Raw genomic sequence first — 26,488 nt, 5'->3', positions numbered from 1 at the left:
TGATCGGTTTCATCCTTTATATTTCACAAAAATATTCTTTTCATCCATCACTTTTAAAACGAAACAATTTCATCCTTGACATTTAAAAACTGAAGTTCTTACATCCCTGAACCCAAATTTCAATCTGAATCAAACCACCAATCAACCTGATTACAAATTTTGAGAGTGTAATTGATAGATCATTTGGTTAATTCAACTTGATATTCATGTAAAATTTAATGAACAAAAAAATAAAAAATAAAAAATTATAACATAAAAAAAAAGATTAATCTTTTCTACATTATCATTGTATACACTGATGGTTTTATGTACCGCCATATTATTTTAATTTAAATTTAAATACCAAATTTTATATTTATGATACACATCTAGATTCGCAAGCAGATATACTAACGGTGTATGAAAAGATTTACGAAAAAAAAAAATTCACTATTCCAAGACAAAGAATGGCCTTTTATGTTATAATTTTTATTTTTTTGGTTTAATAAATGCCATGTGAATATGATGAAATTGATCGAGTGATCTATCAATTCTATTTCCGAAATTTATTATTGGGCTATTGAATGGTTTAATTCAGATTGAAAATTAGGTTCAGGGATGTAATAGCTTTAATTTTTAAATGTCAGAGATGAATTTGCTTTATTTTAAAAGTGAGGGGCGAAAAGAATATTTTTGCGAAATGTGAAGAATGAAACATGTCATTTTTCCAAATAAAAATGCCCTTTCCTTGATATATCTATTGGTTATGTTTTGTTGGTTGATTGTTTGACTTTTATTTTTTTTAATCAAATATGAACAATCTACACCTAGACCTACTTCTCATCCTATATTATGCAGAACGCTATAGATCTAACTAGGTCATTAGGAGTCAGAGGGACTAAAACATTTTTGGATCAGATGATGCCCTTTAACTCTCGCTAAATTTAGAGAAATTACATGGATTGACAATTGATAGAAAACAAAAGTCGAAATCTTGATTTCTCAACTTACAATATCTTAAGTACCTTTGTGGTGGCCAACAGCAAAGGGTCATTGGTTTAAAAAATAAAACAAAAAAAAAGCTATCCAATATACAATAAATTGTGACAGACATTTGCAAAATAAATACTTACTATTAGAATTATCTGGGCTATGACTGTCTCCAACTAATCTATTTTGTACAAAAAGACGGATTTGACATCTCATTTTTTCATAAAGGTAGTACATATAGGAACAAACTATCACTGAAATGGCAGTGGCTGATGAATTTGGAGTTCTCACCAAAGCTTTCACAGGTTCTTTGACTTCTTTCCTTTCGCCACACACACACACACACACAAACACAACTCAAACTCACATATTTTATTACTTTACAATGCAAAACTTCATTTCTCCAACGAATTTGCGAACGTCTTTTTTCCTCTGGAGATTTTTCATCACTTCACTTCGTCTTTCTTGAGCAGGAAACAGTTTAAGATGCTACTCAATGAAGCTCTTGCAGCAGTTGTAATTTTGGGTTTAATTTCTTTAATTTCATTTTTCCATTATAAAAGCTTGTAGCTTGTCTGAGTAGTTTTACTTGATTAATGCACCTCTCTCGTTGTTGTCAGGCAAGTCAACCATGGCTATTGAAAATCCATTTTCACGTCACTTTCTCTTTTTCTCAATTATACACTCAAATGTATGATTTTGATTGACAACTGCCATCTGATTGAAACAAATTTTTTTTTTTTTTCAAATTTTGTAAAGCACTCAATGTTGAATCTTGTACTTGATCTAAGTGATCTGTCATCTTTCTTCTCTTTCAAGTGTCAATTAAAGGTTATATTGTATTTTGTACGTAGAAGTTAATTATTTCATACGGATTGCATTTTTTTTTGGATTTTTTTATAAAAAATTTACTGTAAAGATTTGATCTACGTGAAGAAAAAAAGATAATAGAAAAATGTGATCACGAAAAACGACACAATTTTTTAATAGAAAATGACTGTTGTTTGGCCTAAAGTTTCAATTATCATTTTTGCGGGTCAGAGATCAAAATAATTGTTTGTTGTTTTTAATTAGATGGAGTAAGAAGATGCAGTTTGATGTAATCACATGATTATTATATTTTTCCTGAATATTTTACTACGGATGTTTTCAGGACTTGGTGTTGACGAAAAGTCATTGATCTCAATACTGGGCAAATGGCATCCAGAGCACAAACAATCTTTTAGGAAAACAACCCGTGACATCTTCGTAGAGGATGAACGACAATTTGAGAGATGGGATGATCGACATGTCCAGAAACTTCAACAAGAGTTCTTACGTTTCAAGGTAGATACAGATTTTATATTGGACTTGTAGCAATCAGCTACTTTAATTTAAGTTCACATATAAATGAAAAAAAAAAAAGAGTTATATAAGTTACTCCTATGTATTTGTGTACTTTTGCCCAAATATAAACAGACATACACACTTGTAGCAATAATGTATTTTGATAGTTCAAACTTCATATATTTATAGCCTTTGAAGTCAATATGATAAATTTGTAAATTTTTTTCAAGGGCAAGAAGTTAAATTTACAAATGTATATTTTAAATCTTTTAAGTTTTAAGGGGCAAAAACATAAATTTTAAAGATTGGGAGGACCTGGGCGGAGCGGTGGCCCCTACCCAACCCCATTAGAACCAGCCTTGCGTGGACATACATACTCATAGCTGTTGGATTAAATTTGACAATGTGTCCGTCTCAAAATTTAAAAAAAAAAAGAAGATAAAATTATTTTTACCCCCTGTGGTTTGGTGATTTACCACAGAACCCCCTATAGTTTAAAAAGTTAAATATAATTCTTTTATGGTTTGGATTAATATGTCATTGCAATTTTTTCATTAAAATTAATGATGTGAGGCCCGAAGATAACCTCTTTTCTAGGCGACCACACAATGGAGTAGTTGATAAGAAAGCACAAGTGCTTGTGAGTAAAAGAGATAAACAATTTAAAAATCATAAATGTAACAATAAGTAAATAAAAAGGAAAGAATAGCAAACCAATTAACTACCCAACTCCTCTTGAGCTTGTAGGTTAATTCAAACAAGCTACTTCAAATTGATGAATTACAATCACTCCTGTGTACAAAGGAAGGTTCACCTCCTCCTTGCCCCGAACTCCACTCGCGTCAAGTCAGGACGTTTTACTATCCCTCAGAACAACCCTCACAGAGTTACACTCATGAAGTATTCACTCATAAATGAAAAGCTTACTATGAACCTCACACCACTAAGACTACAAATCTTCCTTGAAGAGTATTTTCTCACTAAAATCTCTCTAGATCTTTTGTATCTTCAGTGTGCAAAAGTTGTTTGAAATATCTGACCAACCACTATATATATAGGACCAAGAAAGTGCCTCATTAATGCTTCTAACGGATAAAAAGTAGCTGAACAGTCAACTATCTGTTGGCAGTGTCAGACGTCCGGTAGCCCTGTTTTATGCGTCCGACAGCAGGCAGAGAGTTTAAGAGATTTTCTTCAATTTTTTCGGACGTTCGGTAGGTTGGTTTTCTGCGTCCGAAGGTATGATGTAAAACTGAAAATTTTTCTTCAATTCTTTCGGACGTCCGGTGCAAGATTTTTGTGCGTCCGACGGCAAACAAAGAGATTTGAGAAATTATCTTGTTTCTATCGGACGTCCGGTAGAGACATGTTCAGCATCCGATAGTTTTGTTGACTTCGAAGGATCCTATCGGACGCCCGAAGCATGCGTCCAAAATTGTGCAATGATTATCGGACGTCCGGTACTGTCTTCTTGAGCGTCCGACAGGTTCAGCATATTCTGTCTTTTTTAAATGTGCTTAATTTTTGAACCTGATTTGTTTCATTTCTAAAAAAGCCTTTGAGGAGATGTTAGCAACATCCATTTGTTTTGTAACCAGCAAAAGTTAGGGACCAAGGTCAACATTCTCTCCCTTTTTTATGATGACAAAACAATGGATGGAAGAAAGAAAAAATATTGAGCATATAAGCATAAACTCCCCCTCACACAATGCATCTAAACTTATAATTTCAGAATAACTCCCCCTTACACATAACATCCATTTCTCCCCCTTTTTGTCATCATAAGATGAGAGTAAAAACCAACTACCAAAAACCAGCAACAATAACAGAGAATCCAATAATCCAAATAAAACAGAAAAATGACAGTAATCACAGTAAATCATCATGAGATCAGCATTATTCTTTTTTCACTCTTTTTAACATCATACAAATTCAGTAAAAAATCAATAAAAACTCAGTTCAAAACATCAGAAACATCAAAAAAGAATTATAAAAAAGTATTATGAACAAGAATCTCATCAATCTTACCAAAATCTCCTACTTGTTAGAGTTAGTATCATGTCTAACTATCCACATGCATTTCATGCCATTTTTCATATTCTTTCTCACATAACAATCACTTTTCATGTGACCTTTTTGACAACAGAAATTACATATAACCAAAGAATTATTTATATGAATAGGTTTAATAAATCTTACTTGTCTTCTCTTATAAATAGCAAATTCGTTAGAATTACAATTCAACCTATTTTTTTGAAAACAGACTTGTTTCTTGTGTTTAAGCAACTAATTTAGACCATCAATTCTTCTTTTCAAATCACCTTATTCCTTTTTGAACAATTCACAAAGATTTATTTTTTTGTCAAGTTCAAAGTGTAAAGCAGTCTCATTCTTTTTGAAATATTCATTTTCAGCTTTCAACTTTTTATTTTGTTGAAAAAGATTTGCATTATCGCGAAGCAAAAAACTAATTTTCTGTTTTAACTCCTTGTTTCTAGTATAAGATTCTTTCAAACTATCATGCAATTTTATAACGAAAGATTCAAGATCATCATCAGTTTCATCATCACTTTCAAATTGAGAGTTACAAGATGTTATCTCATCATCTCCAATGGCCATAAAAGCCAATTGAGCAGATTCTTCATCCTCTTCAATTTCACCATCGAAGTTGCACTCATTCCATGTGAATTGAAATTTGTTGAATCTTGGTTTTCTTCCTTCATTCTTCTTCATCATTGGACACTCACTTGCGTAATGTCCAGGTTGGCCGCATTCAAAGCACTGAACAGTTTGCTTTTTGTTGAACTCTAGCTTCCCTTTGTTTCTCGAGTTGTTGAACTGATTTGGGAATGAATTGCTAGGTCCACTTTTTCTGAATCTCCTCTTGTTGAGTATTCGTTTGAAACTTCTTGTGATGAGTGCAATATCACTGTCATCACCTTCTATGTCATCTCCATCTAAGGAGGCTGTATCATTTTCATCTTGTGAGGCTTTTAGAGCAATACTCTTTCTCACCTTTGTATCTTCTTCCTCCTGCACCTTAAACTTGAGTTTCAGCTCATAAGAAGTTAGAGAGTTAATAAGAGATTCAATGGGTAAGGTATTTAGATCTTTAACTTCCTTAATAGCAGTCACTTTACTCTCCCAATCCTTGGATAACGCATTCAGAATTTTTCTGTTTTTCTCACCTAGAGAGTATTCCTTTTCCAGCACCTCCAAATCCTTAATAAGGTAATTAAATCTACAATACATCTCATCAATATTTTCATGAGGTTGCATCTTGAAGGATTTATACTTTGTAACTAGAATGGACTTCTTTTGTTCTCTAACATTCTTACTACCTTCATGAATTTCTCTCAATTTATCCTAAATTTTCTTGGCTGACTTGCAGCCTTTGATTCTAATAGATTCATTTGAGTTTAAAGCACAATATAACACATTCATGGTTTTTGCATTTAATGTGAGATGAGCTCTATCCGCAGCAGTCAGTTCACTTCTTGTTTTTGGTCTAGATCTCTGAGTATTTTCATTTATAAGAGAGGCATCATATGGAGCTTCACTAATAATAAACCACAATTCAATATCAATAGATTGCAAAAAAATGATCATTCTTTCTTTCCAACTCACATAATTTGACCCATTAAACATAGGTGGTCTAATGACAGAATGTCCTTCAAAAAATATAGCATTGTTGGTTGTCATCTTTACTCCAAAGCCGATTGAGTTTAATCTCTAGGAGACCAAATTCTGATACCAATTGTAAGACCCGAGGACAACCTCTTTTCTAGGCGAGCACACAATGGAGCAGTTGATAAGAAAGCACAAGTACTTGTGAGTAAAAGAGATAAACAATTTAAAGATCATAAATGTAACAATAAGTAAATAAAAAGGAAATAATAGCAAACCAATTAACTACTCAACTCCTTTTGAGCTTGTAGTTTAATTCAAACAAGCTACTTCAAGTTGATGAATTACAATCACTCTTGTGTACAAAGGAAGGTTCACCTCCTCCTTGCCCCGAACTCCACTCGGTCAAGCCAGGACGTTTTACTATCCCTCAGGACAACCCTCACAGAGTTACACTCATGAAGTATTCACTTACAAATGAAAAGTTTACTATGAATCTCACACCACTAAGACTACAAATCTTCCTTGAAGAGTATTTTCTCACTAAAATCTCTCTAGATCTTTTGTATCTTCAGTGTGCAAAAGTTGTTTGAAATATCTGACCAATCACTATATATATAGGACCAAAAAAGTGCCTCATTAATGCTTCCAACGGATAGAAAATAGCTGAACAGTCAACTATCCGTTGGTAGTGTCGGACGTCCAGTAGCCCTGTTTTATGCGTTCGACAGCAGGCAGAGAATTTAAGAGATTTTCTTCAATTCTTTCGGACGTCCGGTAGGTTGGTTTTCTGCGTCCGAAGGTATGATGTAAAACTGAGAATTTTTCTTCAATTCTTTCGGACGTCCGGTGCAAGCTTTTTGTGCGTTCGACAGCAAACAAAGAGATTTGAGAAATTATCTTGTTTCTATCGGACGTCCGGTAGAGACATATTCAGCATCCGATAATTTTGTTGATTTCGAAAGATCCTATCGGACGCTCGAAACATGCGTCCGAAATTGTGCAATGATTATCGGACGTCCGGTACTGTCTTCTTGAGCGTCCGACAGGTTCAGCATACTCTGTCTTTTTCAAATGTGCTTAATCTTTGAACCTGATTTGTTTCATTTCTGAAAAAACCTTTGAGAAGATGTTAGCAACATCCATTTGTTTTGTAATCATAAAAAACTAGGGACCAAGGTCAACAAATGATCAATAGTAAAAAGTTAAAATCAAACTAATAAATTAACAAGTTTATCCTTTCGTTACCATTTTTCCTCCAAACATAAGAAAGAAGAAATTGAAATAAAAATTGATAAATAAGAACCAGGAAATACCATTGAAAATTTGGTTTAAACATCCATAATGATATTTGTAGTCAAAAAAGATTTTGTATTTTTTGTTTCTTATTTATTTATTTTATATTTCCCTTCCATCTTTTTTGTTTCTTTTTTTATTTTCCTTCCATCTCTTTTGTATTTGGAGAAAATTAAGATTTTGTAGGATAAAATATAGATTTCAAAATCATCTCTTCTCTTCCCAAAAAAAAAGACAAAAAGAAAAGGGAAAAAGAAAAATATGAAAAAAAAGTAGTGAAAGGGTGAATTTATCAATTTGTTAGTTTGATTTTGATTTTTTACTATTAACTGTTAGTTTTAACGAAAAAGTTAACGATGACACTTTAACCCCAACCATAATGGAGTTATATATACAATTTTAAACTATAGAAGAATTATGCGGTAAAGCACCAAACTACAGAGCGTAAAAGATAATTTACCCAAAAAAATTGAGAGAAGTTTAGAGACATTGAGTATCATGTCATGGAGATAAGGATAGGAGTAGGGATGGGTTGGTAGTTCAAGGGAAAGAATATAAGTGAAAGGTTCGGAGTTTGAACCCTCCTAGTTACAAGAGGAAAAAGAAGAAGAAGAAGAAGAGAAGGACATGGATAAATGATAAATTAACTACATAAATAAACGTTTTATAAACTTGATTTTTATCCTAATAATCAATGTTATAGTAGACCCTTTTCACAAAGTTAAACAAGATTAATAATATTTTTACATAACAGGAAAAAATATAGTCTTTTACATTGCAATTTATTAAAATTCAAGCTTTCAAAGGTTACTTAGAAAAAATGCTCATATCAAGATAGGATAATGTCAACGTTAAAAAAATATTCCATTTGATAGAGTATTAACTAGGATAGTAAACTTATCCCAAATAATATTTCGCTTGCATCATAAATATATTTTTCAACTCACCTTTTTATATTCCCAACCACCTTTTTATCTCACATATATCACATCACAAAAAGTGCTACAGTAATTATTCCAAATAATATTTCAAATAATACTCTATCCAAACATACTTTAACTGCATTTTTATATGCATATATGTAGAAATAAACATTCTTTTCAATTTTAATTTGGAAAATCAATATAAAACCAGAAATATAACTATTAGAAAATTATTTAAATTCGTGTTTGGAATGAATGAAGAAAAAAAATTACACAAAATGTCACACTAAATCGTGACATGATTGATTTGTCAGGATGCTGTGGTGCTTTGGACAATGCATCCATGGGAAAGAGATGCTCGTCTGCTAAGGGAGGCAGTGTACAAGCGTCCAAATTATGGCATTCTTGTAGAGACTGCTTGTACTAGATCATCGGAGGAACTATTAGGAGCAAGAAGAGCTTACCATTCCCTCTTTGAGCACTCAATTGAGGAAGACATAGCTTTCCATATCCACGGCTTTGAGAAAAAGGTGAACCAAATAACCCTAACTTTTATGTTCTTTTCAATGGTTTATGAGTCACCAACATGTAACGCCTATGTTACACACCCTCGCATATTGGCAACACGTTACAAGGCTTTGGTCCTTTGAATTTTTTATTACATCTAACATAGTTGATGTAGAAACAAATATGGGACCCACCTAATACATTAATATCCATCAACCACCTAGTCAACCTCAAAAATTTTCCGTGAAACCCTATCGAAGTCTTAATTAAGATTACCTAACACAAGAATGTTTAGGTTGAACTTTATTTCTTAGCCTTATTGGATAAGCTACACCAAGGCTTCCATCCAGCATTGTTAGTGCAAGAATGGCCCTGAATGTGACAACAAGTGTCTGACATGCGCATTGCTAGATAGATTAAAACATTACCCTACAAAAAATGGTAGACTAGTTCTTCCGTTTCCACTTTTCATTTTTTCTAGTTACAAAATTTCAATTGCTGATCCAATAATGTTTTCAACCCGTGTGTATTATCTCTAGTATGAGTAATTCTAAACCTTTTTTTTTACACGAATCACATATTTTTGACAGTGCATCTATAGGTTAGATGAACAGATTAATTGACTAGGATATTAAATCTTGACTGGCACCATTGATCAGATGCGGAAATTCATCTATGTGATAGCATGTGTTGAAACAAATTGGTGAACTATGTGAGCAGGAGGATTGGCAATCAAACTCCATTTTTAAACATTAAACAATGTCTTTGACCATTGCGCTACATTCGGTTCTAGCCCTGGCAATTCTTGTTCAAGGCCTAATCTTGTGATTGAATTCTTTACGATTTTTATGCGATGAACAGCTTCTAGTTGGATTAGTAAGTGCGTACCGTTATGAAGGTCCAAAATACAGCGAAGAAGAAGCAAAATCTGAAGCGAAGATTCTCAAAAATGTCATAAAAGATGGTGCTAAGAAGCTCCACGAGGAAGAAGAGATTGTCAGGATTCTAACTACAAGAAGCAAGCTTCATCTGAAGGCTGTATTTAAGCATTATAAGGAAACTAGTGGCAATTATTTGGACGAGGTAAGAAATTTATTAGTATAGTATATTTCTGCTTAATACTTTAAATATGTATTCCCATCACTTTTTTATTTCACATACACATTGTTCTAGAATGGTGCTAAAATAATGTTTTCCTAAAAGCTCCTAGAAATAATCATGCAAACGAGCATAACTGCATTAAAGATCTTAAGAGCCAAAAAATGGCTATCCTCACTTCCTTTGTCCATTACCAGTTTTGATTGGTTCATGCTAATGTTGCTTTCCCCCCTTTTAATTTTCAGGATCTTGGTGATCAGTTAATTCTAAAACAAACAGTTCAATGCCTTTGCAAGCCAGAGACATACTTTACCGAGGTGAGATTAATTAATTAATTGATCATCATTTCATTTTTCAAGAAATGATAATCTTCAAGACCTTAATTAATTACTCAAAGGTATTAAATGTTTCTTCAGGTTTTGGATGTTTCCCTTAAAGGCATTGGGCATGACTTTGCAAAAGAAGCCTTGACCAGAGTTATTGTTACCCGAGCAGATGTAGATTTGAAGCTCATCAAAGAAGAATATCATCAGCTTTCTGGGGTTACTCTATCACATAAGATTGAAGAAATAGCCAATGGGAACTTCAAAGATTTTATGCTTACTTTGATTGCTAGAGGAGATCAAGAAAATTAACTCAACTTCGTGCTTGTGCATTGCTGTACTTGGCCTGAATTTGCACGTTTACATGTATCATGTATGATTTCTATTGTTACCACCAAATGGATTTTTGTTTTTCATAATCACTGAGTCGGTCAAAAGAGGACTCTTAGAATATTTTTCACTATGACGTCCAAAGTTCGAATCATATGTCTAATACTTGAAAGCGAAAAAGGTGGAGATAGGGGTGAGAAGGTAAAAAACTAAAAATTTAAAAAATGTTTTGCACATATAAATTGTTGTTTTGCTCTCACATACAAAATAACTTTTCTTTTCTTTTCTTTTTTGGCTAAAAACATCAGATGCGACCAATTTCTTTTTAAGAAAAAGAAGTCAAAAAATGGAAAAGGCAGAGTGTTTATAGCAACAAAACAAAGATAAGAAAAATATACAATGATAATATTACCTTTCATAACGTTTCAAAATGACTTGACATTTAAATTCTACGATCGTTCACACTTAGGTTAAAAGTGACTGAAAATCCAGATTATTAAACGTTTCTTAGGCTTTCCATAGGAGCAAATTCAAATACACAACTAGAAAAAAATATTTTATGAAGAAACATAGAAATATATCGAAATTACTCACGTAAAATTGGTTAGTTTATATATTCAAAAGTACATGTACTTTTACCATTATATTTCAAAATATATAGTCTTAGGTTATTTTGTTCTTCTAAGTATTCATGGCATCTAATAAGTGGTTAAAAAGTCTAAACTTTGGGTTTTTACATCATCGTGCAAAGGGAAATGAGAAAGAGAAGTGCCTAATTATCTGATCGAAGTGTGCCAAATCATTGATTTGCAAAGGATTTTGGCCAATCTCTTTGTTAACCTAATGAAAAAAAAGAATCTAAAACTCAAGTGGGTGCATTTATGGTTCTTTCTGTCCTTCCAAATCTATCATTTTCTGGTGAACCAATACTTGATCATTAACTTGGAAAGCAAATAATCAAGTGCATGAAATGGTACTGGGTGTTTTTTTTTCTTTTTTGTCCGACAGATGCCAAGTGATAGGAAGGTAGATTTAATTGGAAGTAGGGCAAGTACGGTCATCTAGCAGTTAACAACCAAGATTGGCCAAAAAAAAAATGTAAGGTCTAAATCATTGTATATACATGATCTTCAACCCTATGTGTAGAACCCACAAAAATTTGCTTTATAGTCACTTTCTACTGAAAAACAATGTTTTAAAAATCGGAACGTTAATTGAACCGGTGAAGTGAAAGGATCGAAGTTCAACCGGTCGGACCGATTCAACCTGGGTTCAATGAATTTTTTAAAAAAATAATTTATATAAATATATATATGCACAAAATAAGACATGTAATGGACTAATTTAATACTTTACATGATGAAAAGTTTACCATTTTTGAATAACTTGGATTTTTAAAAATAAATTATGTATTTTTGAATTATAAGTTAAAACAAATAAATTTCATCTCAATTTCAATTATATCTATCAAAAAATCTTAAATTCAACCCAAAAATATCACAATATTTTGAAATTATACAAAATTCACGCCTATGAGAATTTAGACATTGTGAACTTAAATTTTAATTTACGTTTTGGGATTTAGAGATTGCAATTTAAAAAAGAAAGTTTGGAGTTCGAAAGAAGTCAAGAGAATCGAAAATAGAAATGCAAACTTGATAAGAAACAAAAAATGAGATAAAAGTAAGTGGTTGTGGCATTAAATAATTTGGGTTAAAAAAATAATTCTTTTTTAATTTAATGGACAAAAATAAAATTAAAAGATGTAAGAAAACATCAATAAATTAAAAATAAAGATGTTTGATTAAAAAGGAAGTGACAAAAAAAAGAGGATAGAGAGAGAGAGAGAGAGAGTTGAAGATTAAAAAGAAAGAGTCATGAGAGAATGAGATTTTGTAAGAAAATGAAAAAAAAAAATATGAGTGTTTGTTTTATAAAAATGAGTTTAAAAAAAAATTAATAAGATGTGATAGTGCAACGGTTACTATATTGGTCTTCTATTACAAAGGTCATGAGTTCAAATCTTCAAAGCTACATTTTGCAAAACGTAAAAAAAAAAAAAAAAAGGAAAAAGGAAAACTCAAAAATCGGAAAAAACCGATTCAATCCAGTTTCGACAGTTTCACGATTGGATTAATTTTTGACCGGTTTTCTAGCATGGTCAACCCTAACATAGAACCGAACCGGTGCCATGGCCGGTTCACGGTTCAACCGATCGAACCGGCCTGTCCGGTCCGATTTTCAAAACATTACTAGTGAAAAGAGTCTCATCTTGTAGTATTGGATAAAAATCAGCACAACCATTTATGCTCCAGATCTGATATAATTTAACAACAGTTGAAATTACTTTATTAACCAACTTTTGCGAGCAATCTTTTGAGAACACGTGACAATATCACAAGCGTCAATCCCAGGACAGCCTTTTTGGCACACCAGCACGGTAAGTACACGTGTAAGAAGGCAATGGATGATCTTGTATGATTGTCGTGTTATATTATTGTCATATCCTGATGTAAACCTCAATAGTAAAACTAATTTATTGGATTTCCCTTATGTTATGACCAGCGAATTAACAGGTTGATCCAATTCGATTCACTACATTTTACACAATTATAATCATTGTAGCGTGGATCATGTTTCACAAGATTAACCTGTTAACCAAAAATGCATTGGAAAAACTCGTAACCCATTAATCACATATTTCAGCCCATTCAATCATGTAACCTACTCACTCTTACTGTTGGAGAGTTTTTTGACTCATTTAATGATGAAAACCATTCAATTTGAAAGAGTTTTCATAGATAATATACATAATAAAGTTCTCATCGTTGAAGAATATTCAAAGATAACATACACAGTAAAGTTTACAAAGCAAAAAACGAATTCTAAAGTTTCAAATTTTAGAGTTTCCGGTAAAAGCAAGTCCAGTACTACAATATATAACAAAAAAAAACAGCATTAGATTATTCAAAATTTTCAAAAACAATACAAAATAAGGTCTTAAGAGCATAAAACAACTTAAAAATTTGAAGTATTTAACCAAAACAAAATCTAATTAGCTGCCATACATGATAAAACATAAAACTTGTAAGGTTCCAAAACTTGCAATTGAAACCTTCAAGTGACACATGAGGGGTGTTAGTTTTTGTGAATTACAGATTACGGCCTCTATAATGTTTGAGTATTACAAGATAACCATTGCACGGGATTAGAGCGTCAATTCACGGGTTGACCCAACCTAGCATTTTTTTTTTTTTTGGGTTCAGGTATGACCCAACAATGATCTAATTGAATGCTGGACATGTTGATGCCTATTAATTTCCATTCATGTCATTATATAGTTGTTGCAATCCCTATACACAATAATAGAACCAAAACAAGATTTAGAGACTTCCAAGACTCACTCTTCAATCTTCATGCAAATATATCAACTGCTATACAAATATTAATTTCCATAATCTAACTTCAACTATTTCAGCAACAATATTTATTCTGTATTACTTGGAAACAGGTAGCAAAAGTGAAAATGCATACAATACCAGTGGTTCTTCAACTAGTAAATGCTAAAAGCATCCCAAGCAAAGCAGCATTTCTTACGCTTTAATACCAAATCCATGTACCCGAGCTAATTAATTACAAGAAAACATGAAGAATATGGTGAGACAAATTGAATCAAATCTTTGCACCCAGCAACGTCATTAAGAAGTTCTTGTAGTGTCCTGATGTGTCACCAATGACTGCATTATCAAGACTGCTTTTGTGCATGTTGAAATATTCTCCTCTAACTTTCATCATGTCAATCTCTGCTCGAGTTACAATAGCTCTGGTCAGAGAATCCTCATCAGTCCGGAGGCCAATGATCGAAGCTCTAATCACCTGATGTGTTTTAATCAAAGGAAATTGCAAGTTAAATGTGATCTACAAGAAGAATATTCGATCAAGCTTTTTACTTTTTGGATGAGAAATTTTCACAATAGTACCGTGAGCCAAAGTTCACAACTTTCTGTATCCTGCAAGAGTTAAGTCTCCATTTCAATAAAAACGAATGGAAACTGAAGATCAATTATTCAGAATGAAGCCTATACTTCCAGAGCGGTGTAACAGATTTTCTCCAGACCTGCTCCAAACATGCGTGCACAGAGAGAGAGACAGAGAGAGAGAGATTAACCTTGCTGGTGGTGATATGTGAGAGACTAGGTTGAGAAAGGAATTTTAAAAGTGAATAAATTATCGATGGACATGAACTCCAGCAAGATTTCGGACTTGTAAGTCTAATCAAGACAAGAAGCACAACTATTTTCTTCACCAGCGCAACCAATGCTCTAACTTCCTATACTAAGATGAACAATTCTGGCAACTATGAGTGCATTTCAAACTATGATGATCATGTAGTCAATTAAGTTAATCAATGAATTGATACAGAGGCACATTTGTCTGCTGAAGTTATAGCTAATAGCCTTAAAAACTTTAGCTTCTGTATTTTCCATCGTCAAAAGAACGGGTATCTATGAAATATGGGTAATCCCAAATGTTTCATCTGAATAAATTCCAACCACATGAAAGGCTTTTAGGCTCCTTTCACCAGCTAGATGCTTCGCATTGCATTACCACTACAAGTAGTGGGGAAAAGAAAAGTGAAGCAGAGAATGTAACATATAATAAAGTTTCTTTGAGCTTATACTTAATAAGCATTGCTGCAGATATCAAGATACATTGCTTCAGTGTTGAAAATAGTTGAATGCGCATTTTTAAAAATTGAGAATTAATAGCAATCTAGAGACATAAGAACAGCATCTTTACATATCACTATACTGCTCACGAAATCATTACATTTGAGACATGTTTACCTTATGAGACAAGAAAGAGAAAAAAGCAAAAGGCCGATTCATAAGCTCAAGATGTACCATTTGCACAGAATAATCACTTCAATAATAGTGCAGAGCAGAACCGTTGATGAAAGCATAAATGTATTATTACCTCTGCAAAGTGCTTTTCTGGGGCGTCTATGCACCAAATAGCCACTTTCAAAATAGACTCCAAAGTGCCTTTGCCAGAAGCCATAATATCCTGACAAGATATTTGTGCACAAGATAGGTCGAGTTTAGAGGACAAATACAGAAGTTAGACATATTAAAAAAAGGAAAAAAAAAAAAGATAAGAAACTCATTACTAGCATAGGAAGATGAACCTGTTCTATTGAACTCCCATATTTATACTTATAGCACTTGAAAGTTTCTCTAAGCTGAAAATAGTTTCTAGTGCTGAGTATCCAAACTAGATCATCATGATCCAACTGCCCCGTTTTAATTGCATCATGTAGAGTAGCTGCCTCTGAATTAGCAACACTAAAATTCACTACTTCTTTGTTAAATCTGTATGAACTTATAAGTCGAACAAGTATCTGTGGAAGTCCAGATGAAATAGTAATTAGGAGCATTATTAATGTGTAACTTACAACATAAGGTTAAAATGTGTTCTGAGCTATGTAAATATGCTCAATGACAGTAATTGATTGGATTATCAACGGATCTTCCAAAGTGAATAGTAGTCTGCCTCAAAATGCACAAGATACCAACAGAAGTAATATCGCTAATGTGGACATTGGCTTCATTACCAATACATGCTCTACCTATATGCTATAATACTGAGTGCGGAGTGCACATAATAGCATCTGTGTTCACATAATTCAAAGCAAATTAATTAACAGGTCGTCGAGCCTGTGCAATAATAATAATAATAACCTAACTACCACTAAAAGCAGTCAATAATTAATCTTAGGTACTGGAGCAGGGACTCTAGGTGTGCAATGGGTTACTTGATTCACCCTGTTCCCGAAGAGTTTGCTTAATCCGATATACCAGAATTAACTAGTTGACAAAAATTACTAAATAGTAGACAGCGGTAAGTAGGGTCGTCTCCTCAGGGACTGGGGGTATTTGTCTCTTTTAAATTCCAATTAGTAAAGGGGGATTTTATCGGAATGAAACTAAAAATAATTAAACAATTAAACAAAAAATGAATAATTAACTAGCACGAATATAGCAAGAATTAAATCAAGAATAGTTAAATTATAGCCAAGGATACAACTACTCAGACACAGTCCATTTATCCGATCATTGATGCAAGAGAGGTTCACTTAATTCATTAATAGGCTAGTTATAGTCGCCGATGAACTCTAACGACCAATTTTTCCTTACTTTATAGAAGACCAAGGTACGACCGTTGATCACCCCTAACCAGAAAATACTCCTAGGTACGACCGTAGGAATTAATTTTCCAATTGCATTAATAACTAGAAAAACCTAACCCTAATCAATAACACGCTACGAGGGTTATTTAAATTAGATTACACGTTCCCCTAATGCGTAAACACACCAGTTGCCACTAATATTAATCAATCAAACAATTACGGATTTAATTGACTAAATTGGCACGAGATTAATATATCACATTGAACATCGGGCCCTTGACATCCAATTAATAAAATAATCCCATGAAAATTCAAGCAGATAACGTGCAAATATTAATAAATTGAGGAACGCGTGAAAACTAATTAGATCTCACAGATTTTCGGGACTGCGCCGTCAAGTTGACCCTTGACTAGATAGAAGGCTTAGCCACGCCGCATAATTAAATCTCCACGCAAATTAATTGATTGCGAAGGCATTGCGTTTTTTTTTTTACTAGAAAGTAAGGAATAAAATATGTCTTTCCCGTTGGGGAATATTGTCGAACAGTTGGCGTATGTCTGACAAAGGGAAAGGAAAAGAAAAACTAAAACTAAAACTATCCTAAGAGCTAGTGTTCCCCCTGCCTATCCGTTTGTTCCCTTCTTAAAGCCAAAGATGACTAATGCTTTTCCTATCTTCCGTGGTCCCCACCATTTTGCCACAAGCAAGCCGAATTCTTCTTGTTTTTTTAGGCCTCCGTGCGTTACTTTCCTTTCTTTAGCCGAATGACTAGTGCTCCTTATCCCGTGGGCCCCCACCGAATTGAGAAGATGAATTACCAAGGATAGGCCCTGCCGAATTGACTCTTGTTTCCTATTGCTAGTAGGACTTCTCCGTACCGGTCTTCTCCTCATCAGCAAAAGGGTAGGAAATTAGTTTTTTGTTCCTTTCTTGTGGGCCGCGTTGATAGAGCTTTTTAGAAATCTCCCATGTCTCAAGTAATATGCTCCAGAAAGTCCCTCCTTTTTTGTAATTTTCTGCTTCACTCCTGAAATTGATTCCAAATACCAAATATAAGTAAATATTACCAATTAAGACACTATTTGGCAAGGACAAAAGGGGACATTTGTGAGAACCCTGAAAATAGACATAAATATCAGTGCATATTTTATTTGCATTTTAATTCCTTAATAAATTTTAGCACTAAGTCTAATTGTTTTTAGATAAGTGCGTAGAAATAAACGTTATGTGCAAAATAAAAGAATTGTGCTAAACTACTAAACTTCTTGGTTTTGTTACATTAACTTCATATTTCGATGGTAAACTATTTCATTGACCTGATCATTAATTTCTTCGAATTCTAGAATGGTAATTAATTGTTTTGAAAATAAAAGTGTAGAGATAATTTTTAAGTAATAAATAATATAATTGTGTCAATATTGAATTATCCGGTTTTGCTATATTAAATTAATATTTCTTGAGTTAGATTAATTTATCGCCTTAAAATAAAATACTAAAATACTTAGTTTTCTTAATGTTGAAAATTAATGTTACCTGAGTAGATTAATTATATAAAATTTCTTGAATTCCTATAACTAATTCTAAATTAGTGAATAACGTTAAATACTAATAAGAATGTCCACTATAAGACAAAGCCTATAAATTTTAGATAAACATGATACAAGTATACTAAACATAATTAAGGTGTGAAAAATTCGATAATTAGAGCCTTGCAAGATTAGCATGTCATTAGGTGATCGAATTATACTTGGGATAATTTTTGGAGTTAAGTTAGAACTAAGGTCTTGAGTGGAGATTAGGAAGAAACGTGAAAAGACTAAAACGTCCTCCATACAATCTCAAAACAACCATGCAAACCCCAAAACCAAATTGACGGACAACATCACAGGCCACCTCTTCATTCAGCCAATGAAAAGCTTCTCCAATTAAACACACAACCATAACATTACCATGCACGGCCAAACACTCCCTCTTACAGCCTGTCCATTACCGCCCCAATTGACCAATCACAACCTTGCCAATTCTATACGTAAACCAACTTCCACACTCAAACATCTCCTAAACCACGACACCCTCTTCATTTCCTTTCCACTTCACATCTCAAACCACAACTGCATTTCACTCTGCCTTGCCATTGTCGACAAAGGGAGAGAGTGAGGGAGAGTCGCACTTCACAATCGAGGGAAGAAGCCGCGAGCTGCAACCATTTCTGGTTCTGTCCGTGAGCTGGAGTAGAGGCAGAGAGAAACCGTGAGCAGGTTCCCCACCATTCTGCACCTCCATTTTCACCAGCTGCAACCAGTTCCCAGCTGTAGCCACTTGCAACCTCAACCAAACCGCACTTCACCACTTCCAGCCGCAACTCATCAAACCAGGACCAAGCTTGTGCGTGAAGCCGAGAGCAGGAGAGAAAAATTTTCCAGATCTTCGCGTGAAAGCTTAGCTTGCTGTGAGGTAAATTCTCGGGAAGGAAAATGGATGATCAGAGGGTAGATTAAGCTACCTAGGGCCCTGCATGTGAAACTTAGGCGATGAATGATGAATCTAGGAAAAGACAAATCTGATGTGCGCTGAATCTGGATTTCCGAGAATCGATTAAGAAATGTTGGATTAAATCTGCTTTCCTGTGATAATCTGGAATTGTAATTATGATTAGTTAACTAAAGCTTGGATGATTAATATGGTTAGTACCTTACATGTGGGTTTCAAGCATTCGGACAAGTGATTCAGAAGAAAAATTCTGATGCGCATGAGAAATCAGAAATTCCGGGAATTAATTTGATAATGCAGCTTTAATGTTGTTGTCCTAAAATAATTTGAGCATGCAGTGGTGTTTAACTAACTGGAATTTGGATGATTATTACGATTAGGGTCTTGCTTGATAATTTTATGTAGTTGGATGATGAATTAAGGAGCTTAGGAAATTCTGTTTCAATGGAAAATTTCTGCCGAGAGTTGTCTTGAACAATGTAGTTTCATGTGGTATAATTTTGCTGTTTTGAGCCTCTAACCATGACTAATTAGTAAATTACAAGATGATTAAGCTACGTATATAGTTAATTGGTTGAGTTAGATCAGAAAATAAAAGAAAAATGCAATCAGTTTCTGTGCAGATTATAACCGAGGCTAGCTGGAATTTTTCTTGAAAAATTGGATGACTCTTGTTGTTGTTCGAAATTAATTCTTGAACTAAAAATGTTGGTCAGTTAGTTAAGTAGTTGCATGTTGAAGTTGAGTATTTGAATCTCTGAATTGGCCAAGGAAAATCCGGATTAATGAATGACTAAACTGCTGGAATTTTCCAGTGTAGCCGAGTGAAGAAGAAAAGAATTTTTTCCAGTTTTCTTTTGCGAATTTTGGGTTCTAAAAATATGTTACAAGCTATAAACTTTGTGTCGTTGATTAAGATTCCTCGTAAGCATAATAATTACCATCAGCATGATAAGCTGGGAGTGCACAAGGTCGAACTCATGTTGCTGGAAATCTTGGTTAATGGCCGAATGAGAAAGAAGCTGAAACTCTTATATTGTTTTGGAAAATGTTCTTGATAATTGGCTATAATCCTAAGTAAAATGTCTTATAACATCTTGTGCTAGTTTCATGTTTATCCTATTGATTGTAACACTTGAAAAGCTGGTGTATTGGAACATGAACTAAAGCAAATTTTTGAAGGAATATATTTTCCAGCATGGCTGAATTGGTTGGGACTTTTAGTGAGTTTATTTGTTGGATTTGTATATTATTTATTTTAGCTTGGTTTGGGTCAGATTATAAGCTATATGTTTAGTGAATCTAGCAAGTAAAAGTTGAAGGTTTAATGGACATCTTGGATTGAAATTTTGCTGGGATTTTCTTGACTACCGGATCAAGAAAATAAAATCTGAATTTCAGAACTACTCGGGAGCCAAGTTGGCTGTAGTTTTATTCTTGTTTTGAATGGATTGGTGTTTGAAGTGAGAATTGGTTGTCAAGAGCTAATGATTGATGAAGCTCTTGACCATTTGAGTAGTTTTACAATAATTTAATTTTTGGTGAATTTGTTCAAGTGATTGGTTGAAATGCAATTTGAAGGTCCACGATTTGTGAGTTGGAATTGTTCTAATACTTTGGACTTCCTCTGGTTGATTTTGATTAGAATTGAACCTGTTGAGACCTAGGGCTAATGATTGATGAAGCCCTAGTGAAATTGATGTTCGAATTGTGTTTTTGCTATATTGGTGACTTGGAATATAATGTGCAAATGAATTGGAATCGTGAAGTCCGTTCTAGTCTTTTGAATTCAAGTATCTTTAAACCAAATTTTGTGGAAATATTCCGCTTTAATATCAAGGGATAGAATTCGAGTTTAGTGTAGTATTATTAGAAAGTTAGATATTGGGACTTTCAAAACCTTGCCGACTAGTTAATTCCTTTATTTTGCTTAAACTAGCCCTATTACCTTTAGAGAGTATTTGTATCCAACTCTTAAACTTTAAGTTTTCTTAAAACTATTCTTGACCAGTTGTTTTAAATGAAATTTGGAAAAAAAATAATAATAATACTAGATTTAAGTAATTTCAAATAAAAGGCATAGAAAACTTATTCGGCAAGGAAAACCCGTCGGAACCACTTTGGTTCTAGTTTGCACCCTTGAAAGGAAATATCTTTAAAGAAACCACATGAAACACTTTATTCCTTACTAGTCTTGATGTTTGAGAAATTTATTGGTTTGTTTCAGGGAAATAAACTAGTTTAATACAAGATAATCTTTTATATGTTTGAAGTCAAGAGTTTGCTTAGTAAAACTTATAGTTCTTAAAACTTGGATTTCTAGGATTTAGCGAGGACTTGGACTACGATTCCCGGCTTGACCTTTGAACTTTACTCTTGGTGAGTGTCCCTGCTTGTTTTATGTTATGTAGTTAAGCGCTTTATCAACTCGCTATGTGATAATTGTCAAAATGCAAAAAATGATTTCTGATCCATCGAAGTGAGCAGTGTGTACTTTATCGCACTAGCCGTTCGAGTGGTGACGTGTGTGAAACATTTTCTAATGAATCCGTGAATCTAAATGTAGTTGCGTCGTTGGGTGAATCCCTCGACTAGTCTATAATAACCACAAGCTGGACGCCACATCGCTGGGTGAATCCCTCGACTAGTCTATAATAACCACAAGCTGGACGCCACGTCGCTGGGTGAATCCCTCGACTAGTCTATATATATAAAAAAAATAGTGGATCTACATGGACTATAAGTAGTGAAAGTTGACGGAGGGTCAACTACGAGGGTATCTGATCAAGCGAGGAGAATGACTCCCGAGAGCCCCTGTATCCTACCTTGTGCTGTTATACGCTTTCTTAATTGACTAAATTTGTTTAAATTGTATCCGTTGTTTGATTTATGTGATTGCATGTTTTGGGGCACCACTGAGCTTTAGCTCACCCCACGTTTATTGTTTTCCTTAACAGGTTCTGGAAACTGAAAGCTGGATGCTTACTTAAGTTTTCCTTTTGGATTGTATTTGAATATTATAACTTATTCTGTGGGCTGTAATGTGTTATTTGAGATAATGCACTTTTCTTTTGGGTTGCCACTTGAAACTGGAAAGTGTGTAAACCCTAATTCGATTACTTGGCCTGTAAATTTGTAATAGAGATTTATGTATTTATCTACCCGGATTGGTACGACTTTATATTTTGGTACGTAGCACGTGGTACGTTTAAGAGCCTTGACTGGCTAATTTATCTCTGCTATCTCTGAAGTTAAGTTGGATGTAAGGATGATCTTCTTCGGGAAGATTTGTTTTATCACAGATTAAGTTATCCTTTGAAGGGATTTGGGTTAGAATGCCTTGCGTGAGCCCTGGCGAGAGCTGGGCAGACGGCCGCCAACCCTTTGGTTCGCCTTAGGGGGAAGTGGGGTCGTCACAGGTGGTATCAGAGCTCTTATCGAGCTCGTGCCGGGAGAGGATTCTCGGACTGTGGGGATTGGCTTGTTAAGTGTGGAACAAAAGTCTATAGTTGGGGATATTGGATATGTATGTTGGGTAGGAATCTCAGATGTAGGTAAGTTACTCTTGGGACTGGCCAGCCTGAGGTGTGAATTATCCTATTGTCGGATTCTCGTACCCGAATGCCAGATATTTCATTCAATGGTGTACTTGCAGATTGGGAAGAATTTAGTATATTCATTATTATGTGACTAGAAAGCATGATTAATTTTGGAAAAATGAAATGAAAGGACCAAGTCTAGCTTTTGAAAGTTAAAGGTGAAGAGCCAATAGTGAGACCTGGAAGATTAGTGCCAATTCTGTTTTTGAGATGAATTTGCCATGTGAGGTGAGTTCTTGATAACATTGTGGCTTCTTAAGTTTTATTGGAGGACTATTTGGGGCTAATGTCCAACAGGATAAAGATAACTAGTTATTAGGTTATTAGAAAAGCCAATGTATGAAATGTTTGAGATCATTTAGAATACTTAAGAGCTATTGATGTACTTAAGTAATGATCATGTTATTAGATTTAATATTAGACGTGGTAGGTCTACAATCCACTAAGGTTAAGTTGAATCTAAACTAAGGGATTGAGCTATTAGCTATGTGGTTACAATAATTTGTGTAATGTTGTATTGTTTTCTTTCATGCTTACAAAGATTGAAGTTTGAGTTATGTATGAGAACATTGAATGTATTCGTGAATTGTTTGGCTCTTGAAGTTGTATGAAATTGGTATGCAATGTGAATCATATTGTGTGTATGAAATTTGATGATCACGTGTCTACTTTGTTATAATGTTGAGAAAAAAAAAATTCTTGAGAATTTAGAAATATCCTAGAATAGTGCAATAAATATATATGAATCGAATAAAAATAAGATAGGAATATTGTGATTTGAGCAATTTGAGTACATGATATAGTTGAATAAGTTACATGACTAATTAACTCTCTTTTTTCTCAATTCTCATATTTATTTTACTTACAAAAAGAATAATAATATAAAAAAAATGTTTCTATTCTCGCCTAAATGCCTTATTTTCCAATAAAAGGCATAACTAGGCTATGGATCTCCAAGTTAGAGGTAGAGGACGTGGGAGAATAACTAGGCAACACCCCGAGGGTAGTGGTGATAGGGAACCTGAGGTCAACCCAGACCATGGTCAGGGAAACGTGGCCGGAGATCCAGTGGCCACCGCAATCAATAGAATAACTGATGTGTTAGAGCGCATGACTGAGCACCAAGCTCATGGAGTAGTGCATCAGCAAGGAGGCCCAATCGATTCTGAGGATCGGGCATTAGAGAGATTCCTGAAGTTTGGACCTCCTAAGTTCTACGGAGGCCCAGAACCTGAGGTAGCCGAAGGTTGGTGGGAAAGGATCTCTGATATTTTCGCCGCTTTAAATTATACGGAAGAAAGGCAAGTGACTTTTGCGGCATTCCAGCTTGAGGGAGTTGCTCGTTCCTGGTGGAACTTGATTAGGGTCAATTGGGACTGGAATCATACTCCTAGGACCTGGGCGAACTTCACAAGGGAATTCAACGCCAAATTTCTTCCTCCTCTCATCCAAGAGAAAAGAGAGGATGATTTCATCAAGTGTAGGCAGGGGGCGATGAGTGTCGGCGAATATGAGATTCAATTCACGAAATTGTCCCGTTATGCTCCCGAATTGGTAGCTACGGAGCAAAGGCGTGTAAGGAGGTTTGTACAGGGACTGAACGTGGAAATTCAGGAGGGATTAGCTGCTGTTCGAATAGACACATTTACTGAAGCTGTAGAGAGAGCTCAAAGGGTTGAAGTTGCCAGAGCTCAAGTAAAAACTTTCCAGGCCAAGAAAAGATTTGCACCTAGCAGCAGTCGGGAGCCGATTTATGCAAATGCTCCACCGGCCAAAGTGGGTCGAGGAACGGGTGGAATAAATAGTCACGGAGCACCACGGGGCGCTCTAGTGAGAGGAGCTAGTGTCAGAGGTGCCGGAGAAAGAGACAATGGAGCTAACGGAGGACCAAATGGAAGAGGTCAACCTAGGAACGCCTCGCAAGGAGGTCGTGTGACCACTTCTCAGGTAACTTGTGGGTATTGCAGGAGGGCTGGTCATATTGAGAAGGAATGCTGGAAAAAGGGAGGAAAGTGCTTGAGGTGTGATAGCAGCGAGCACCAAATTGCCGGTTGCCCAAAAATGCAAGAAGGTGAGAATTTTGAGGACAAAATTCATTTTAAGGAGGGGAGGATGTGAGAACCCTGAAAATAGACATAAATATCAGTGCATATTTTATTTGCATTTTAATTCCTTAATAAATTTTAGCACTAAGTCTAATTGTTTTTAGATAAGTGCGTAGAAATAAACGTTATGTGCAAAATAAAAGAATTGTGCTAAACTACTAAACTTCTTGGTTTTGTTACATTAACTTCATATTTCGATGGTAAACTATTTCATTGACCTGATCATTAATTTCTTCGAATTCTAGAATGGTAATTAATTGTTTTGAAAATAAAAGTGTAGAGATAATTTTTAAGTAATAAATAATATAATTGTGTCAATATTGAATTATCCGGTTTTGCTATATTAAATTAATATTTCTTGAGTTAGATTAATTTATCGCCTTAAAATAAAATACTAAAATACTTAGTTTTCTTAATGTTGAAAATTAATGTTACCTGAGTAGATTAATTATATAAAATTTCTTGAATTCCTATAACTAATTCTAAATTAGTGAATAACGTTAAATACTAATAAGAATGTCCACTATAAGACAAAGCCTATAAATTTTAGATAAACATGATACAAGTATACTAAACATAATTAAGGTGTGAAAAATTCGATAATTAGAGCCTTGCAAGATTAGCATGTCATTAGGTGATCGAATTATACTTGGGATAATTTTTGGAGTTAAGTTAGAACTAAGGTCTTGAGTGGAGATTAGGAAGAAACGTGAAAAGACTAAAACGTCCTCCATACAATCTCAAAACAACCATGCAAACCCCAAAACCAAATTGACGGACAACATCACAGGCCACCTCTTCATTCAGCCAATGAAAAGCTTCTCCAATTAAACACACAACCATAACATTACCATGCACGGCCAAACACTCCCTCTTACAGCCTGTCCATTACCGCCCCAATTGACCAATCACAACCTTGCCAATTCTATACGTAAACCAACTTCCACACTCAAACATCTCCTAAACCACGACACCCTCTTCATTTCCTTTCCACTTCACATCTCAAACCACAACTGCATTTCACTCTGCCTTGCCATTGTCGACAAAGGGAGAGAGTGAGGGAGAGTCGCACTTCACAATCGAGGGAAGAAGCCGCGAGCTGCAACCATTTCTGGTTCTGTCCGTGAGCTGGAGTAGAGGCAGAGAGAAACCGTGAGCAGGTTCCCCACCATTCTGCACCTCCATTTTCACCAGCTGCAACCAGTTCCCAGCTGTAGCCACTTGCAACCTCAACCAAACCGCACTTCACCACTTCCAGCCGCAACTCATCAAACCAGGACCAAGCTTGTGCGTGAAGCCGAGAGCAGGAGAGAAAAATTTTCCAGATCTTCGCGTGAAAGCTTAGCTTGCTGTGAGGTAAATTCTCGGGAAGGAAAATGGATGATCAGAGGGTAGATTAAGCTACCTAGGGCCCTGCATGTGAAACTTAGGCGATGAATGATGAATCTAGGAAAAGACAAATCTGATGTGCGCTGAATCTGGATTTCCGAGAATCGATTAAGAAATGTTGGATTAAATCTGCTTTCCTGTGATAATCTGGAATTGTAATTATGATTAGTTAACTAAAGCTTGGATGATTAATATGGTTAGTACCTTACATGTGGGTTTCAAGCATTCGGACAAGTGATTCAGAAGAAAAATTCTGATGCGCATGAGAAATCAGAAATTCCGGGAATTAATTTGATAATGCAGCTTTAATGTTGT

At 34.6% G+C, this 26,488-nt stretch overlaps 3 protein-coding genes across 3 annotated transcripts; 2 read left to right on the top strand and 1 right to left on the bottom strand.

The window, feature by feature from the left end:
• Positions 1-1,217: 1,217 nt before the first annotated feature.
• Positions 1,218-10,412, top strand: LOC113763111 (annexin D4-like). The gene is made up of 6 exons (XM_027306833.1): positions 1,218-1,274; positions 2,123-2,295; positions 8,456-8,671; positions 9,510-9,731; positions 9,992-10,063; positions 10,163-10,412. The coding sequence occupies exons 1-6, from the start codon at positions 1,229-1,231 to the stop codon at positions 10,379-10,381; spliced, it is 948 nt and encodes a 315-aa protein (XP_027162634.1). The 5' UTR covers positions 1,218-1,228; the 3' UTR covers positions 10,382-10,412.
• Positions 10,413-13,871: 3,459 nt separating this feature from the next.
• Positions 13,872-15,836, bottom strand: LOC113760039 (annexin D3-like). The gene is made up of 3 exons (XM_027302616.1): positions 15,588-15,836; positions 15,377-15,466; positions 13,872-14,275 (listed from the first exon to the last, which is right to left on the bottom strand). The coding sequence occupies exons 1-3, from the start codon at positions 15,834-15,836 to the stop codon at positions 14,072-14,074; spliced, it is 543 nt and encodes a 180-aa protein (XP_027158417.1). The 3' UTR covers positions 13,872-14,071.
• Positions 15,837-23,624: 7,788 nt separating this feature from the next.
• Positions 23,625-26,001, top strand: LOC113760038. Its single transcript, XM_027302615.1, has 2 exons — positions 23,625-24,750; positions 25,922-26,001. Exons 1-2 carry the CDS (start codon positions 23,625-23,627, stop codon positions 25,999-26,001), a joined length of 1,206 nt encoding a protein of 401 aa, XP_027158416.1.
• Positions 26,002-26,488: the final 487 nt, after the last annotated feature.

Source organism: Coffea eugenioides, chromosome 2 (genome assembly GCF_003713205.1).
Source record: "Coffea eugenioides isolate CCC68of chromosome 2, Ceug_1.0, whole genome shotgun sequence".
Taxonomy (NCBI): domain Eukaryota; kingdom Viridiplantae; phylum Streptophyta; class Magnoliopsida; order Gentianales; family Rubiaceae; genus Coffea; species Coffea eugenioides.
This window is presented reverse-complemented; position numbering and strand designations above follow the sequence as displayed.

What these genes read in the sequence shown, in the direction of transcription:
- LOC113763111 (XM_027306833.1), top strand. Translation starts at nt 1,229, where the DNA reads ATGGCAGTGGCTGATGAATTTGGAGTTCTCACCAAAGCTTTCACAG. An exon ending in AAGAGTTCTTACGTTTCAAG is followed by an intron (nt 2,296 to 8,455) that starts GTAGATACAGAT and finishes TTGATTTGTCAG; the next exon opens with GATGCTGTGGTGCTTTGGAC. An exon ending in CAGAGACATACTTTACCGAG is followed by an intron (nt 10,064 to 10,162) that starts GTGAGATTAATT and finishes ATGTTTCTTCAG; the next exon opens with GTTTTGGATGTTTCCCTTAA.
- LOC113760038 (XM_027302615.1), top strand. Translation starts at nt 23,625, where the DNA reads ATGGATCTCCAAGTTAGAGGTAGAGGACGTGGGAGAATAACTAGGCAA. An exon ending in TTGCCCAAAAATGCAAGAAG is followed by an intron (nt 24,751 to 25,921) that starts GTGAGAATTTTG and finishes GAGCTGGAGTAG; the next exon opens with AGGCAGAGAGAAACCGTGAG.
- LOC113760039 (XM_027302616.1), bottom strand. Translation starts at nt 15,836, where the DNA reads ATGCTCCTAATTACTATTTCATCTGGACTTCCACAGATACTTGTTCGA. An exon ending in ATGGGAGTTCAATAGAACAG is followed by an intron (nt 15,467 to 15,587) that starts GTTCATCTTCCT and finishes ATATCTTGTCAG; the next exon opens with GATATTATGGCTTCTGGCAA. An exon ending in CAGAAAAGCACTTTGCAGAG is followed by an intron (nt 14,276 to 15,376) that starts GTAATAATACAT and finishes AAAACACATCAG; the next exon opens with GTGATTAGAGCTTCGATCAT.